General features: G+C 39.2%; 1 protein-coding gene across 10 annotated transcripts in view; it reads left to right on the top strand.

Moving 5' to 3' along the window:
• The window catches only part of nav1b (neuron navigator 1b), an 87,122-nt gene that overhangs the window by 66,800 nt on the left and 3,361 nt on the right, over positions 1 to 16,961 (top strand). For 6 of the 10 annotated variants that reach the window (XM_085407336.1, XM_085407334.1, XM_085407337.1 and 3 more), the window contains 23 exons: positions 316 to 1,075; positions 3,164 to 3,574; positions 4,257 to 4,298; positions 4,384 to 4,544; positions 5,036 to 5,209; positions 5,786 to 5,838; positions 6,212 to 6,235; positions 6,767 to 6,844; positions 8,575 to 8,658; positions 9,094 to 9,205; positions 9,300 to 9,421; positions 10,456 to 10,634; positions 10,839 to 10,995; positions 11,208 to 11,406; positions 11,917 to 12,017; positions 12,117 to 12,212; positions 13,574 to 13,742; positions 15,011 to 15,246; positions 15,376 to 15,527; positions 15,613 to 15,684; positions 16,042 to 16,238; positions 16,340 to 16,458; positions 16,674 to 16,871. In XM_085407336.1, coding sequence (XP_085263462.1) covers positions 316 to 1,075; positions 3,164 to 3,574; positions 4,257 to 4,298; positions 4,384 to 4,544; positions 5,036 to 5,209; positions 5,786 to 5,838; positions 6,212 to 6,235; positions 6,767 to 6,844; positions 8,575 to 8,658; positions 9,094 to 9,205; positions 9,300 to 9,421; positions 10,456 to 10,634; positions 10,839 to 10,995; positions 11,208 to 11,406; positions 11,917 to 12,017; positions 12,117 to 12,212; positions 13,574 to 13,742; positions 15,011 to 15,246; positions 15,376 to 15,527; positions 15,613 to 15,684; positions 16,042 to 16,238; positions 16,340 to 16,458; positions 16,674 to 16,871 — 3,896 coding nt within the window. The remainder of the gene's footprint in view (positions 1 to 315; positions 1,076 to 3,163; positions 3,575 to 4,256; positions 4,299 to 4,383; positions 4,545 to 5,035; positions 5,210 to 5,785; positions 5,839 to 6,211; positions 6,236 to 6,766; positions 6,845 to 8,574; positions 8,659 to 9,093; positions 9,206 to 9,299; positions 9,422 to 10,455; positions 10,635 to 10,838; positions 10,996 to 11,207; positions 11,407 to 11,916; positions 12,018 to 12,116; positions 12,213 to 13,573; positions 13,743 to 15,010; positions 15,247 to 15,375; positions 15,528 to 15,612; positions 15,685 to 16,041; positions 16,239 to 16,339; positions 16,459 to 16,673; positions 16,872 to 16,961) is intronic. The other 4 variants (XM_085407340.1, XM_085407344.1, XM_085407342.1 and 1 more) reach the window with 3 other exon arrangements.

Below are 16,961 nucleotides of genomic sequence, written 5' to 3'. Positions count from 1 at the left end.
AAAGGTTCTTTTAGTGCAGACAGATGTGTTTTGTTTTATCTCATCAGTAATAGCAAAAATGGCATGCATTTCTACTCTCATGTGGTTTGCTAGCCCATAAATATCCCTCAACAAATAACCACCCATTTATTTATTTGAATACTTTCTTCTGACAGGGTGTGATTATATTAAGAGGAAGGCTATGGTCACTGTGGCTGAAAGACAAATAGAACTAATCACATTCCCCCAAATTCCTGCTGCTTTTATAAGTATTTAAGTTATTTAAGTTTTTAATGTCAATGTAATATGTTTTTTTCTTTCTGTCTGTCTAACTAGCACCAAAAAGTGAGAAGCCACTGGACAAATCCAAGATTTCCATCAGAACTGCTGGTCTGCAGCGTTCCCGTTCAGATGCTGGCAGAGATCATCATGGAGAGCACCGCAAGCCCCCTTCAGGTCTAGTTAAACCCACTGCTGGAACCTCCTTTGGCTACAAGAGACCACCAACAGCAACTGGTACAGCAACCGTCATGACAGCAGGGGGTGCCACCATCTCTAGTGGCTCTGCTACTGTGGGAAAAACCCCCAAGTCATCTGGCATCCCTGTGAAACCTGTAGGAGGAGGAATACCCTCGGGTAGAAAGAACAGTTTTGATGCCAGCAGTGAGCAGAGCTTCCTGGGGCCAAACGCCCGAAACAGCATTCAGTACCGCAGCCTGCCCCGACCGGCCAAATCAAGCACACTTAGTGTGATTGGGCGCCCCACAACTCGCCCTGTCAGCAGTACAATTGACTCTAGTCTGCTGTCCTTGAAACCTGTACCCATAACTTCTTCAGGCCCCAGGGTTAAAGAACCAAGTAGCTCCAGCATTAAAATAACTAATCGAACAAGTACTGGCCCAGTAAACCAGACAGACCGAGAGAAAGAAAAGGAAAGGGCCAAAGCTAAGGCTGTGGTTGCAGACATCGACTGTGCTTCGCTAAAAGGAGAACACGCACCATCTGAATCAACAGGAGAGTCTTCCGTGAAACTGCATGGCCTGAGACGAACTAGCAGCAGCAAATACCCCGAACTGTCATCACCCACCATACCAAGGTTTGTCATTTTATTGATGTTCTGAGGGTTTTTATTTTCATTTTAGTTCAATTCAGTTTTATTTATATAGTGGCAAATCGCAACAACAGATGCTTCAATGCACTTTATACCGTAAGGTAAAGACCCTACAGAAATACAAAGAAAACTGAGAAAACCCCAACAATCATATAACACCCAGTGAGCAAGAACTGTGGTGACAGTGGAAGGTGAAACTCCCTTTTCACAGGAAGAAACCTCCAGCAGAACCATACAGAGACATGCAGTAGAAGAGAGCCAACGATTAATAATAACGAATAATTCAATGCAGAGAGGTGTATAAACACATGAGCGAAAAAGGTGACTGAAGAAGAAATACTCAGTGCATCAAGGGAATCCCCCAGCAGCCTACAACTATTGCAGGGTAACTAAGGGGGGCTTCAGTGTCACCTGGTCCAGCTCTAACAATATGCTTTATCAAAAAGGAAAATTTCAAATCTAATCTTAAAAGTAGAGAAGGGTGTCTGTCGCGCCAACCCAAACTGTAAGCTGGTTCCACAGAAGAGGGGCCCGAAGGCTGAATACTCTGCCTCCCATTCTACTTTTAAATACTCTAGGAACAAGTAAGCCCGCACTCTGAGAGTGAAGTGCTCTAATAGGGTGATATGGTACTACAAAGTCATTAAGATAAGATGGGAGCTGATTATTCAAGACCTTGTATGTGAGGAGCAGGATTTTGAATTCAATTCTGGATTTAACAGGGAGCCAATGAAGGGAAGCCAATACAGGAGAAATCTGCTCTCTCTTTCTAGTCCCTGTCAGTATTCTTACTGCAGCATTTTGGATCTGCTGAAGGCTTTACAGGGAGTTTTTTCAACATCCTGATAATAACTAATTGGAGTAGTCCAGCCTCGAAGTAATAAATGCATGAACTAGTTTTTCAGCATCACTCTGTGAAAGAATGTTTCTAATATTAGAGATATTACGCAAGTGGAAGAAAACAGTCCTAAATATTAGTTTAATATGTGCATCGAAGGACATATCCTGGTCAAAAATGACTCAGAGATTCCTCACAGTGTTACTGGAGGCCAGGGTAATGGCATCTAGAGTAAGCATCTGGCTAGAAATCAGATTTCTAAGACTTTTAGGGCCAAGTACAATAACTTCAGTTCTATCTGAATTTATGTCTTTAAGTGTTAAAGATATTCTATTATCAAGTACTCAGATGCAATGAAATATCACTCAGACACTTAGAGCAGTTTTAAACGTGCACGGGTGAGAGACTCAGGGAGAGACTCACACACCTCCTTGGTGCAGTCTGGCTTTATTTATACACATCATGAAGCATACAAAAAAGGAAATATCATCCTTATCTTGTCAAGAACGCAGGTGTGGTTTCTCAAAAACTTTGTGTTTTCTACAAGGTTGTTTCTTACTCTTGGGTGGCGGTTTCCTGCTGCTGACAATTAATGTGAAGGCAAACAGTGACAATGTGAAGGCAAAAGAGTGATTATGTGAAAGCAAACCGTTTCCGTTATAAAGTAGGGAGCCAGCAATTAAAATATACAGCTGGTTGAGTACAGAACAGAAATATAAACACTCTTAGCTGATTATTATATGAATAATAAAACCTTTAAAAGCAAAAATACTCTGACATTAAGACATTCCTGCAGTTTAACTAATTGGTGTGTGTTATCTGGGTTCATGGATAGATAAAGTTGTGTGTCGTCTGCATAGTAGTGAAAATGTATGCTAAGTCCATAATTAGCCTTAGTTTGTGAATAAAACTCTCTATTTACATGAACAAATTGGAGTCTGTTAGGTAGATACAATTCAAACCACTTCATCCCACTACCTTTAATACCTACAGCATGCTCTAATTGCTGTAATAAAATGTTTATGGTCAGTAGTATCAAAATCTGCACTGAGGTCTAGCAGGACAAGCACATGGAAGGGGGAGTGAATAGAGCTAGGGGGAAAAAAGGCAACATTGAATTTAAAAAAAAAAAAATTGGGCAAAAGGCTTTAAAATAAACTGCATTCAATACTTAACAGGTTTTAAAACGTTCAGTTTCCTTTTTCATCATCATGTCTTTCATGCTTCAATCCTAGGATGCTGAACACTAAGTCTCTAGGTCGTCCTCCTAGCTTGGCTCACCTGGACAAGGTCAACTCAAACAGTCTTGACTCCTGTGTGACAATACAGGACCTTCCACCCAAAGTGCCCCCATACTCCAAGCTCCAAGACTTGGCTAGCTCTCACACGGCCACCCGCCTAACCCCTAGCCCAGCGCCAGTCCTTCATATTGATTCACCCAGCCCTTACGCAAGTGAAAGCCTGAGTGGATCGCCGATACTCTACCCCAAACTGTCAGGCATGCACCGCAGCTTGGAGTCCCTGCCCCTCCAGATGAGTGTGCCTGCAAGTGCAAGGTTTGTTACAACAAACACCCGTGATAAAGAAGAGAGGAGTACAGGAACCTGGGGGGCTGGGAGTAGGACGTCCCTCACCCTGTCAGACAGGCAAGTGTCTGAAATATGTAATGTAAACTGTGTCAAAACTGATATGTTTGGGGGGAAAAAAGGGGTTATGCAGTTTTAATGTCATCAGTGTATGTTGTTAGAGAGTTTCTGCTAAAGAGTAACTCTGAACAGACAATTGGTTTTGTCTCCTTAGAGGAGAAAAAAATGCTTAATACTTCTGCAACTAATTTGAAAAAGCATCAAAGTTTAAAAAACAAACCCTCAAAAAATTGAAGCAAAACCTTGGACCAAAAAACTTTTTTATTTTTCATTTTGCTATCATTCAGGGATTCCTAATTCAATTGGCAATACAAGAAATGCTCATTGCACAAGAATTCAGTCATAAAAATGTCCACATGTCTTTTCATTAGAACAATCACAAGACTTTGCATTTATCCTACGAGCAGCTAAGGATGAAGCCCAGCTAAGATGAAGTTTCTGTGTGATGGTTTGGCTATACATTTCTGGGCAGCTGACACTCATTTCACTCATATTATATGTGCCTTTTTCTGGGAAAGGAGAGTCCACGGTCTCATTTTGAAGATGAAGAGCTGCATCTATCACAAAATTTCTCTTTATTGAGATGGAGATAGTCCAGATACTTTCCTGCCAAAGGAATGTATGTTTAGGCAGACCCAGGCCATGTTTTCTGAAAATTGTGTTTTTACTCTTTTCTTTACAGCTTGCAAACAGATCGGAATACCTTGCCAAAGAAAGGCTTAGAGTATGTCAAAACACTTATTGTCAAATTGTCTATTTAAAATCATGCACTATGCTGCATCTTCAAGTAAATAACCTTTCTTTTGCAGACGCTATGGCTCAAACCTATCAGAGAGTGAAGAAAGTAAGCCAGGAAGACGGCACTCCCACAACATAGTCAGCATGACAGAGAGTGATAGCCCCCCTCAGTGGCCTTCTCCTACCCGCACCCTGCACCCATTATCCAATAAGATTCCTCTCACCAATGTGGGTGAGTTTATGTGTTCCATTTTGGCTGGCTAACAAGTTTTAAAAGCCCTCACTTTTTGAGCTTTAACATTAAGGGCTAATCTTTGATTAGCGATGCTTCTTTTTGTTGAGCTTTGAGAGGACAGGGCTATGGAGCTCGTGCTGAGAGAAAAACTTTTACAGTTGAGCAGGGTTTGCACAAGTTGTCAGTAATGCATTCTGTATTGTGAGTGAAAAAGTATTGGCCAGATGTTTTAAAATAGATTTTTTGAAAATCTGAATTGAATTATGCCATATGAACAACTACTTAAACTTGAGTTTAGGTTCAAAATATGCTGGAGATGAATGCAACAGGGGTCGAGTGAGGCTATATATATTGCTGTTGTGTCAGTGTTGCTTTACACTTAGTCATCAGAATGAGAGTGCTATACTGTACCAAGGTGTAGGACTGTTTTGTATGCATATATGTATCTGTGTGGAGCACTGAACCATACCAACTATCTGTTATGATAGTTGCCCCAATTTCCAGTGGCACCCCAAGGATATCGCGGTCCAACAGCATAGGCCCCCCAAGTGATTCTGCCTGCGATCTCTATGGATCCTCCCCTCTGGGCAGCAGTATGTCCCTGGTTGACCGTCCAAAAAGCATGATGCGGTCTGGGTCTTTCCGTGAACCAGGAGAGGATGGTGAGTCTGTTTGACTCACTTCCCTGCAGGGGAGCTTTCCAATATGACCTCAAATGAAACAAAGCTGTCTACTCATACTGCACACAATCTGTCTATCTGCAATCTAAGCAGAATGTTAGACTCGTTTAAGGGCATAATCTGTGGTGAAAATATATACAAAACAGCAACATTTTAATCCTGCTACAACTCTTTGATAATTTACAGACATTTTAATACAGAGTCCAACATTAGGATACCCCTAACTTCAGTTTCTTAATGAATTGGTTTGTTTTTACACATTTAAGTATTTTTTTAATTACAGAAATCTGAATGAATTTTAAACAGGATATGCTTTATTTTTAACTGTATGAAGTCAGCTAAGTCACATACTGTTTTATAATGTTATAGAATATTGAATAGGATTTGAGGGAGCCTTTGGTATATTAAAAAATATTTAATTTCTAGATTCTTTAGTCATTTATTTATCATTTTGGTCTATGATTATTTCAACATTTCTTTGTTACTTTGCAAATTAAAGCTGCCTTCTGTGAAACTAAATTTTAATATTAAGCTTACAACTCTACCTTGTGTTTTCAGTGCATGGCTCTGTGCTGTCTTTGGCATCTAATGCTTCATCCAACCATTCCTCAGTGAGTATTTACAGTCTCTTTTTTGTAGCATAGGAAATGTTTTACTTTTAATCTTGTAGCATTGTACTTCCTCTTTATGTCTACAAATCATCCAGGAGGCTGTTTTTTAAAAGTATTTCCTGTGTAGGATAAGGGTGAATTTCTCATTAGGAGACCAGCTTCCATAACTACAAGTTATCAACTGGTTTGACATGGGAAAGTTCTTGTATGCATTTATGAAACTGTCCAGCTGATTCCTAAGCCTCTTCGTGAGCTGGTATCGGGGTAGTGATAACTATTCTGAGTTATATTTGTTTTGATGACTAGTTTTAATGACTGCCCGTGAACTGAATCCTCTACACTATCCCTCTTACTTTCGCCATGCTTTCTTAAGAATGAGGAGAGGATACAAGGGGAGGTAAGGCAAACATGCCATACGTCTTCAGATCCCATTTTGCATTTGTACTCGCCGTCTGTCATTTCCTGTTGAAATGGGTTCTGTCATCAGATGGTGTCACTGGTGCTTCAGAAAGTCTGAGATTATATCTCAGAAGCTCATAACTCAGTTCATTCAGTTCATTTAGTTTTATCTTTAATATTTTGTGTTCTTTAACAATACATTCTAACATTTCATAAAGACAGCCAGTTCTCATTAAATTCTGAGTGCATGAGAAATAAGTTGAAAAGAGACTTTCATCCAATTTCTGTTGGTTTAGAGTATATTTCTGGATTATTTTGATTGCTGTGGTGGAGCATTAACCTTCATGTTACATTGTTTATACATTCTTTGATTTAACCAAACAAAGCTATGCATTTAACACATTCCATTACTGCATTATCATTATCAAAGTTTGTGTTAACATCTTCATCAGCTCTGGTTTTATGTCTGAGGTATTGTGTATGGTGCTGTGGTCATAATGTTCAAACTTGATTTACTATTTGTCTACAGCAAATCCGCAAGTTGAGACGGGAGCTGGAATCCTCCCAGGAAAAGGTTGCCAACTTAACCGTGCAGCTTTCTGCCAATGTACGTAAGCCTTACCCCTACCTCCTGTATCTCTCCACCCTCGTTTTCTGTCTGTTTTCCAAAGTTAATCTGATAATAACTTGGCTACATAACAGGTATTCTCTCAAAGTGCTCAACCACAAATGTAAATTCCACTTGATTTAAGTCATTGAACTTTTGTCCCATAACCAACTAAAAGCAGGTGTACCCGCAGTTTTGTGAGGCTTATCTGGGTGTGTAAATCTTTGCTAATCTAAGAAAATAAAAAAAACTACATTAGTTAACTTTAATGTAGTCTAACTGTAACCCTGGCATCTACTTAAACAGCATGCTGGACACAGAACCTAAGATTTACCCCTCTAATTGCACTTAGGCCGAATTACGTCTTCTCTCTCTATAACTACTTTCCCCCCGCATTTATTAAAATCTGTATCCTCTTAAACAAAATCATGTAACCCTACACCCGGCTACTCGCTTGTAACTTTGTTTCTACCAGCTTTCCCATCCCAGCTACTTTTAATTATCTTATTGTACAGCTTGTGACCCTTTAATCTGCAGTTTCTGATGCAGTAGACAACATTCTTCTTTTGCACATGCACTAACAGGCTTTGCTGTTGACTAATCTGGATGTTTTGATGTATGTATGGGGAACTAAGTGTGTTTGTTGGTCTGTCCGTATGTTTTTGTAAGAGGTTTTCGCTCTCCTAACACCATTATCCCTCTTTTTTACAACCTGGGCTGCATTGACTGCTGGACTCACTGCTGCCCTCTGCCTGCCTCCCACTGTCCTGTACCTCTGGATGCTGTGTGTAGCAGCTAGGCCAGGTTTGTTAGTTACTTTCAGAGCACCCTGTCTCACTCTCTTGTGACATCTGACATGGTGGAATTGTGGTGTGGTGTGGCGTAAGCCTTCCGATTTGAATGCTAATTTTCATTTTAAATAGAGCTACGACTAACAGTTACATTCATTATTTAATATAAAACAGCTGATCTAAAAAAATGTTGCAGCACAGTTTTCTGAGGCGTCTCTTTGTATAGTTTAACTTTGACTTATTTTTTACTTTTAGGTTTTAGTTTTGTGGCTGACATGAGTTTTACTGGAACGTCTTTCCGGTAGTGTAACATATTAGGTTTGCTGAAGGTCTGCTGCTCTTAGTGACAATTCAGTAGCTGACTGCTCTTTATTTAGGTGGTTAGGATAGCTTTAAAAGCTTCTGAGGAGGTCAGCAGCAAACCTAATGATGAGTCAAGCAGTATGAGACAAAAAATGTATTTTTGGTAGCTCTAAATGTATATCAGAGGGTAGTAACAAGTGGACTTTTGGACATGGAAGATATTCTAAAACAACTGAAAAAATAAGTCTGCAAAAAGATCCTTGTAGAAACTATTTATTGTAAAACAAAGAAAAACTCACATGTACCTGTTAACTAATTAAATGTGATTTTGTTATCCATGGCTTTTGAGGTTAACAACCTTTGTCCCATAGTGCAACATCCCCTTGAACATTACCACCATTACCATAATGTCCTTTTTTACCTCTGACATCATCCGCAGCTGTTGACTCTTCCATCCCTTCTATCCTCTCCCAGCAGATGAAGAAAGCTATTTGTTCGACGTGGTGTGAGTGTGTGAGGCTGCAAATCGATTTGTTTCAGCTGGTGACTCATACCTGTCTGCTGCCTCACCATCCTTCACACACAGACACACACTCTCTCTTTGTAGCCTTTTAACTCTGTGTCTTTCTCTCATAGGCTAATCTGGTCGCAGCATTTGAACAAAGTCTGGCCCTGATGACAGCACGCCTGCAGACACTGTCTGTCTCCTCAGATCAAAAGGTATTTTGGCGATATTACATCGATGATTGAATACTATAACGGTAGCGAAGTCTGTGCCAGTCTCCATTTATTTACATGAGGAAATTTGATGAGAAAAGTAGGTAACACTAGAAACACGCCATAAACAATCTCTTACATGACAGCTAAAAGCAGACAGAAATTACTACATAATCAGCAAATAAATTCCAGTGATGTTAATCATAAACTATGCACTCTGCTCATTAGGTTAGTTTTGTGAGTGAAAAAGAGACCATAGTTGCATAGTTGTCATGAAAATGAGATGCGAGTCATGATAGGATTTCGATGTTGTCACTCAACACAACCTGACATCCTTAGTGAAAGTGAAGAGGCATTCCACAGTCGTCGGTACAGAAAAATCTTGGCTCAGTTACTAACCCATCAACTAACATGACTACATACTGATGTTTCCTTAAGGACTCTGAGCTTACTGAATTGAAGGACACCATTGACATTCTGAAGGCCAAAAATACTGAAGCCCAGGAAATCATTCAGGGGGCCCTCAGTAATCCTGATGTCACACCCAAAGGTACAGACTGCGCTTTATGATATACAGTAGGATTTTGACTGTCATATACTTCTGTCTCCTTGTTCAACTCTTCTATTTTCTTTTGGGTATTCAGAGCTGCAGATCAACCGCCAGAACTCCTCAGAAAGCCTCTCCAGTCTTACCAGCACCACCAGCCACTCGAGCATGGGCAGCCTCAAGGAGCAGGAGGCCAAGAAGAAGAAGAAGAAGAGCTGGGTGAGGAAACACTGGTCACTGACTAAATTTGTGCCTAAGAAGTTCACCAGGAGTCTTAATGTACCATCCTGTATGGCATCTGTGCAGGACAATATATGGCAGGAAAAACAAATACATTTCATCGTTTCATACAAATCATCAGGAAACGAGATGAAAGTAACAATATTGGTATCAATTTAGTGATTCCAAATTGATCAGACTGACCACATTCAGTGACTGTGTTGATAAAACTGGGTCGTTTTGTTCTTTTTGTCTTACATATAACATCTGAAATGTATGGTGGAGCTATAGAATTATAATTGCTTTTAATTGTGATTATAACAATACAGCTCAATGGTTAAATGGATGAATATTTTAAATGAATGAACATGTCTTGCTTCCTTTTCTTGTTGTGTCTTGTGTGTTCAGACTGAAAAAGTCAGTTGTTGTCCTACTTTACGCTCCTGCTTGTGTGTGTGTGATTCGCCTCCTGTCTTGTTCCATCTTTCGTATTAAATATGACTCTGGTCTCTCCCTCATGCTGCCCCGCTTTTTTATTTTAGGTCTTTGAGGTGAGTGATGTTGCTACAGTAAATAAAACTCAAACCTTTTCCACTCCAGCCTGCATGTGCTTTGAGTCATACTTCCTAAATGTTGGGAAATGTTCTGTCATCCCTTTTTTTGTTTGTCTGTTTTTCAAACATACACAGTTACTGTATGATTTAATCATGCTTTATTATTAAATGTTTATTATTAAATTTATTGTCTTGTGGACTTCAAACTGCTGTTACAATTTTCAGGAACTGAAAACCCCAACATACTAAATGAGTTTTATTAAACTAGTTTGCTGTAAATCTAACATTTCACCAACTTTTTTTTGTTTGGAAATTTATATTTGCCTACTTTTTGTTTAAAAAAAGCCACATTCTGTGAACTCTCAGGTCATCACAATCACTTTTTAAGAATTTCTTTTCAGCTGTCTTTTGCTTTTATTCTTGTTTTTTTTCCCAGGCTTGTTATTTATTACATCTCAATTTCATGTATTCTCCCAACAGTTACGCAGCTCATTCAACAAGGCTTTTAGTAAGAAGGGCTCAAAGCCAACTGGGCCATATGCTGACATTGAAGAGATTGCCACCCCAGAATCCTCAGCACCTTCCTCCCCCAAAATCCACCATGATGGAGATAACCCTCCGGTGTCAATGAAATCCTCAGCCTCAGCATCATCTTCAAGGTACCATACAAGGATCTTTATCATTGTTCTATTTATATGCATATCAAATAAGGAATTGAATCACAATATAAATAAATACAAACTTCTCGTAGATGTGAAAACAGAATATCACAGAACTATGTAAAATTGTTATTTTCCTGTCATTCCTCTGATCCCTGCTACAGTACCATAATGATAATTTTCCCATAATTTCATTGTCACCAGACTCTCTGAAGGGAGTGAGGCAGGTGATGATAAGGTTGTAACAGACCTGCGCACAGAACTGTGGGAGAAGGAGCGTAAACTGACAGACATCCGCCTCGAGGCTCTGAGTTCAGCCCATCAGCTGGAGCACCTGCAGGAGGCCATGAACAACATGCAGGTATATATAATTTTGTCTTTTGTTTGTTTCATAAAAAGGTTGGCCTCAAAGTGCATTTCATTTTCCAGCCGGATGTTTATTTTATGAAGATTTTTGTCTAGACCAGTTGATTTGCTTTTGTAAAAATCTTACCCTTTAGTGTTTTGTATTTTGCAATTGGTAAACAGTGCAGTGATCGGTAATTTTTTATTTATTTATTTATTTTTAAATAGAGGACAATCGAAAACCTGAAGGCTGAGAACGACCATCTGAAGACAGGTACTTTGTCTCCCTGTCCATCTCCTGGACCCTCCAGCTCTGTTTCCCAGTCCTCAGGTCTCACTGCTCTGGGAAGCTCATCACCCCGACAGTCAGTAGCCATGCACGTGCCTAAAAGCTACAGCAGAGGGCTGAGTGAGGGGAGCAGCTCAGGTACAGCTCCATCTTTGACATTTATATTTATAGGAGTAAGAATGCAACAATGAGTCCCATAACTGGGTAAAAAAACAAAACAGAACAGTGAAAATCAGCATGTTTATCTGAATGATAAAAAGAACTTCTCAACCGAATTTATTTGAAGAAAAAATAATTTAATGTAATTCAGTATCACTGAAATCATTGGATTTTCTAGAATCCCTATAATTGCCTCATGCCATTATTTAGAATCTATATGCCCAGAGATTAAATGTCTGATAACAATAAAAATTAAAGTTACAGTGTCAAGGAAGTCAAAATCCATTACTTGTTTCCTTGGTCATTTAATAGATGGTGATGTAAAAATCCATGCTTTTGTTCTGAAGTCTATAAAATATGATCTTTTAAAATTACAGTTCAGTAGATACAGAATATAATGCAAAATTAACACTGCTTGTTTTCAACTTTCAACTTGTGCCTCATTAGCTTTCTTTTTTCTGTTTATACACTCTTTGATTTACTGCTTAGCAGACATCCACACTGCAGATTCTCTCAGCCTTTCCTCACAGAGAGATGACCATCGTGTCAGGGTCGTGGTTTGTGTTGCGGATCTACGTGTCTTTAAAGATGTATGTTTTCGTAAATTTGCTTTTTCTAAATCCTTCCTTTCCTCTTAAATTGCCTCTGCCACCTGTGAATCACCTATTAACTTCACTTTGTGTCAACAGGAGGTTAAACAGCAGGATTTCTTTGTCGGCACTGTCAGAGTGAATGGCAGGATGGATTGGGTGATGCTTGACTCAGCTGTCAGCCAGGCTTTTAAGGTGAGAAATCCTCACTCACTGCAACCTGTTAAAAAGCTGAATGCAAATTTGAAGCATGCTTACAATTACAATTCAGCTGTCACATTAACTTTAGCATCAAGAGGAGCATCAGGAGCGCTGTTCAGAGGTGTAAAGTAAGACACAGAAAACATACATACCAGTGCTTCTGAAAATGGTATTTAATTCAAAAACTCATATCTTCTACATTCACATAAAGTGAAATATTTAAAGCCATTTCTCTTTTAATTTTGATGACTCTGGCTTAGAGCTCATTAAAATTAGAAATCCAGTGTCTTAAGTTATTATGATTTTCCCAAGATCAATCAAAAAGAGTTTATAGTAGAGAAACGTTCAACATCTGTAGTATCCTCATCATGGACCAGCAACCACCATTAAAACCAGCAGATGATATGGCACCCCTAATCATTATAGACTGTGGAAATTTCGAACTGGACTTCAAACTTCTTGGATTCTCTACCTCTCTACTCTTCCTGCAGTCTCTTGGGACTTGATTTTTAAAATGTAAACAGTAGACAGTAAATCTTTGAAATGTAAAGTTTACAGTCATCTAAAAAAATGAGACTTTGTACCATTGAGCAACAGTCAGGTCCAGCTGTAGTTCTAGCACTTTGCTGAAGATATCTGTATCTTAAACTAACCTCACTTCACTCCTTGTGAATCTCTTCCAAGTTCTTGAATTGACTTTTTCAACAGTCCTCTCAAGACTGAGGACATCCTTGATGGTTGCACACCCTTTCCTACCACCCTTTTCCCTTCCAGTCAACTTTCCATTAGTATGCTTCAGTACAGCCTCTGAAGACAGTCAGCCTTTTAGCAATAACTTTCGCTAGGTTACTCTCCTTGTGGGAAATGTCAGTGATCATCGTCTGGACAACTGTCAAGTCGGTAGTCTTCTGCATGATTGTGATTGCATATACTGAACTGACAGGTACACAGTATTCATACCATTTTAATAGTACTTTACTTAAACTTAAATTGAAATATTCGAATATTTTGAGTTATTTTTTTATGGAAGGAACTTTAGGGTTTAACTATCAAAACGAATATTGAAAATTTAATATATGATAAACTAAATGGAAATTACAAACTTTTTCATAATTCTAGTTTTTGAGCTGCATCTGTAAACTTAAAATAACTTTCTGATTTTGTTACGAGGGTAATGGGCTTGAAAGATCATTCATTTTATTTGTGTGGTGGTAATAAAACCAAATGTGTTGTGTGGAGGAATAGCTCTAAAACTATTTTTTTGTTATACTGTACATATTTTTATTTTTCTTCTTGTAAGGAGTTTTCTTTACTTAGTTTTACTCAGTTCTGCTTTTCTTTACTTTTTCTTCCAGGTATATATAGCCAAGGTGGACCCTACCTCCAGTCTGGGACTGTCTACAGATTCCATCTACAGTTACAGTATGGGCCACATTAAGAGAGTGCTGGGAGGAGAAGCTCCTGAGACACAACCCTCTCGCTGCATGTCACGAGGCCCCAGTAGCATCACAGTGGCACTGAAAGGTTTGCAGAAAATGTATAACTTCTAAAGTGCTACTAAATTTAAGATGTTTTATTCACAGAATTAGAAGTAAATTCATTCAGATTAGTATTGAAACGTAAAGTTTGGAATTCAACATTCAAATTTCCTAATTCACAATGATTTTTGTATGAGGCTTTTTTTTTTTTTTTAGCTTGAGCCGACTTCTCTACAATCATTTGTGGTCAAAACCAATGAACTGCACTGTTCTGATCCTCGGTCAAAGCAGCTGATGAGGTCATTATTTCTCCCCAAACGCTATTTTATTAAAATAATTATTTTTGACAGTTGTGACCTGAAACACTACACTTCATGTTATCCATATGTCTGTCCGATTCAAACACTGAATTATATTTAAGGAAGAACTAATTAGAATTTAATGGTCAAAAGTGTTTGTTTGTTTTACCCCACAAAAATGATTTTTGGCCTTGATGCAAGAATTCAAATGCATTCCTATGTATATTATAACAAAGTTCAACAAATATCAATACAATAAAATTATGTGATTTATATCTAGAAGGTCAAAGGTCATGTCTAAACAGATATAGATGTAAACAACAACGTGACCTGCTGTCAGAGGCTCACTTAGCGTTATCACTAGGATTATATATTTGAGGTATAAGCATTTACCCTTTGGCACTGTTTTGTTTTGTTGAGTTGCACACATGTTGAGCCCATCAGTGATTCTAAACCAGAGTGATGATTGGTGGGAACAGTCATGGTTCTGGTTTGGTGGTTGACCCCGCTCCACCTTCGCATGCAGGAATGCGAGGAGCCAAGTGCTCGGAGAGCTGGGAAAGCAGCGGCAGCCCAGACAGGGCTCTGAGTAACATGATCTCAGGGCAGTCAGGCCCAGCTGGTTGACCAGCGTCAGACACATGGGCCCCATAGATGTTAAGGAAGATTGCACTTCTGCAGGCTGGGGGATGGGGGTGCAAAGACTTCCTACACTTGATGCAGAACTATTTTTAGAGTGAAATGCTTGAGCTCTGTGCTGATTATGAAGGACATGCAAAGTAATATAAATCTATTTTCACAACATCTTCTGACTGAAGCCAGTCCAGTTTGCAATGTGTATTTTTTCTGGTATAGATATTAACAGAATTCCAATCAAGCATTTAAATATTATGTATCAAACTGCACTTTATCACCATCGCTGATACATCCAATGTAATTAGCAGATAGTCATCAACTTTGTTTATTAGAGCAGTTGATCATGCAAGTCATTCTTTCTTTCCTTCACTATGCTCAGGTTTGAAGGAGAAGTGTGTGGACAGCCTGGTATTTGAAACTCTCATTCCCAAACCCATGATGCAGCACTACATAAGTCTTCTACTCAAACATCGTCGTCTGATCTTGTCTGGGCCGAGTGGCACTGGGAAGACGTACCTCGCTTCCCGGCTGGCTGAGTACCTGGTGGACCGCAGTGCTCGCGAAGTCACAGATGGCATTGTGGTCACTTTCAACATGCACCGCCAGTCATGCAAGGTAACAGAAACTGATGTGCCCTTAAAGATCCCCACAATTCTTCTTCCACAGACTGAGTTTGTCCAGTCTGCACCTGTATGATTTTACTTTTATCATTTTGTATTGCAATCTCTGTCTCTTTCTTTGTAGGATCTGCAGCTTTATCTTTCTAATTTAGCGAATCAAATAGACCGGGAAAGCGCAACGGAAATACCATTGGTGGTTATTCTGGATGATATTCATGATCCTGCTTCCATCAGTGAACTTGTCAATGGTGCTCTAACCTGCAAATATCACAAATGGTAAACTTCGTCTCCATGAATACAACTTGATAAACCATAGTTATGTAGGTGCTGAATGTGGCCTTAACTGTGCAATATTGTTTAGCCCTTACATTGTTGGAACAAGCAATCAGCCAGTGAAGATGATTGCAAACCATGGCCTGCATCTCAGCTTCAGGTTGGTTATAAATGACTATGTAACTAATATATAGCAATAACCTGTTGAAAGTATTAATGCTGGTTGAAGAATTTTTGCATGCTTCATTCAATAATGCTGTCCCAGTACTATAAGTAAGAGGATAATGATAGGCTTCTAAAAGCCAAAAGACCAAAATAAAAAGACGTCTTTATAAATATTAACATTAATAGTAGTTTATAAAGAATAGCTCATTTCTATCATTTTAACATTAACTATAAACTACAATGTATCTAATGTTGGTGTAGCTTAAAGGTAAACCTTCTTAAATAATGAAATATGTTGTTAACAAACTATTAAGTCTAGCGTTGTGACATGCAATGCTTCTCATTGTCTCAGGATGGTGACCTTCTCCAATAATGTGGAGCCAGCCAATGGCTTCCTTGTGCGATACTTGCACAGGAAGTTGATGGAGTCCGAAGATGAGAGGAACTTGACCAATGAGGATCTAATCAGGGTGTTAGACTGGGTTCCCAAACTGTGGTATCATTTGCACACCTTCCTAGAGAAGCACAGCACATCGGATTTCCTCATAGGTATGAAGCACTTGAGACTTTAGGAATGAAGAAACAGGTTTAGTTTCGATGTGATAGTTGTTGCTGCATTCTCACTCTTCTTTCTGCTTTTTTCTCTTTAGGCCCTTGCTTTTTCTTATCCTGTCCAGTCACAGTGGATGAGTTTCGATCATGGTTCATTGATCTTTGGAACCACTCTATCATACCATACCTGCAAGAAGGGGCCAAGGATGGCATCAAGGTGAACCACTTTAATCATTTAAAGTGAAAACTTTTAATCAGCTTTTATTGATTAGGGCAGCCATAACAGCAAATAAAATAAGTAATTCTTGTTGAAATAAAACTTGGTCAAGATTAATTTGCAGTTTGATTATTCTCTGAAAGCACCATTGTATTTCCTTTCACAGGAAATGCTGTAGTCTAATTTTACTTTGGTGCTATGTTGTGACTCCTCAGGTCCATGGCCAAAAGGCAGTATGGGAGGACCCAGTGGAGTGGGTGAGGGGCACCCTGCCTTGGCCATCTGCCCAGCAGGACCAGGCAAAATTGTTCCACCTACCTCCTCCCAGCATCGGCTCCAGCAGCCCCTGCCAGCCAAGTGAGGAGAGGCCTCACAAAGAGACTCCGCCCAGCTCCATGGAAAATGATCCTCTGGTAATAGAGACAGTGTCCCAATACTTTCTATTATTTCTTAAACTGATCTGCAAACCAGAGAAGTTCTAATTTCCCAAATCTCTCTTTTGT

The sequence above is a fragment of the Rhamphochromis longiceps genome, linkage group LG5, assembly GCF_057381845.1.
Source record: "Rhamphochromis longiceps isolate RC_006_pf linkage group LG5, R_longiceps_female_GT1.1, whole genome shotgun sequence".
NCBI classification, from domain to species: Eukaryota; Metazoa; Chordata; class Actinopteri; order Cichliformes; family Cichlidae; genus Rhamphochromis; species Rhamphochromis longiceps.
Note: the sequence above shows the minus strand (reverse complement) of the source record. Positions and strands in the feature narration are given on the sequence as shown.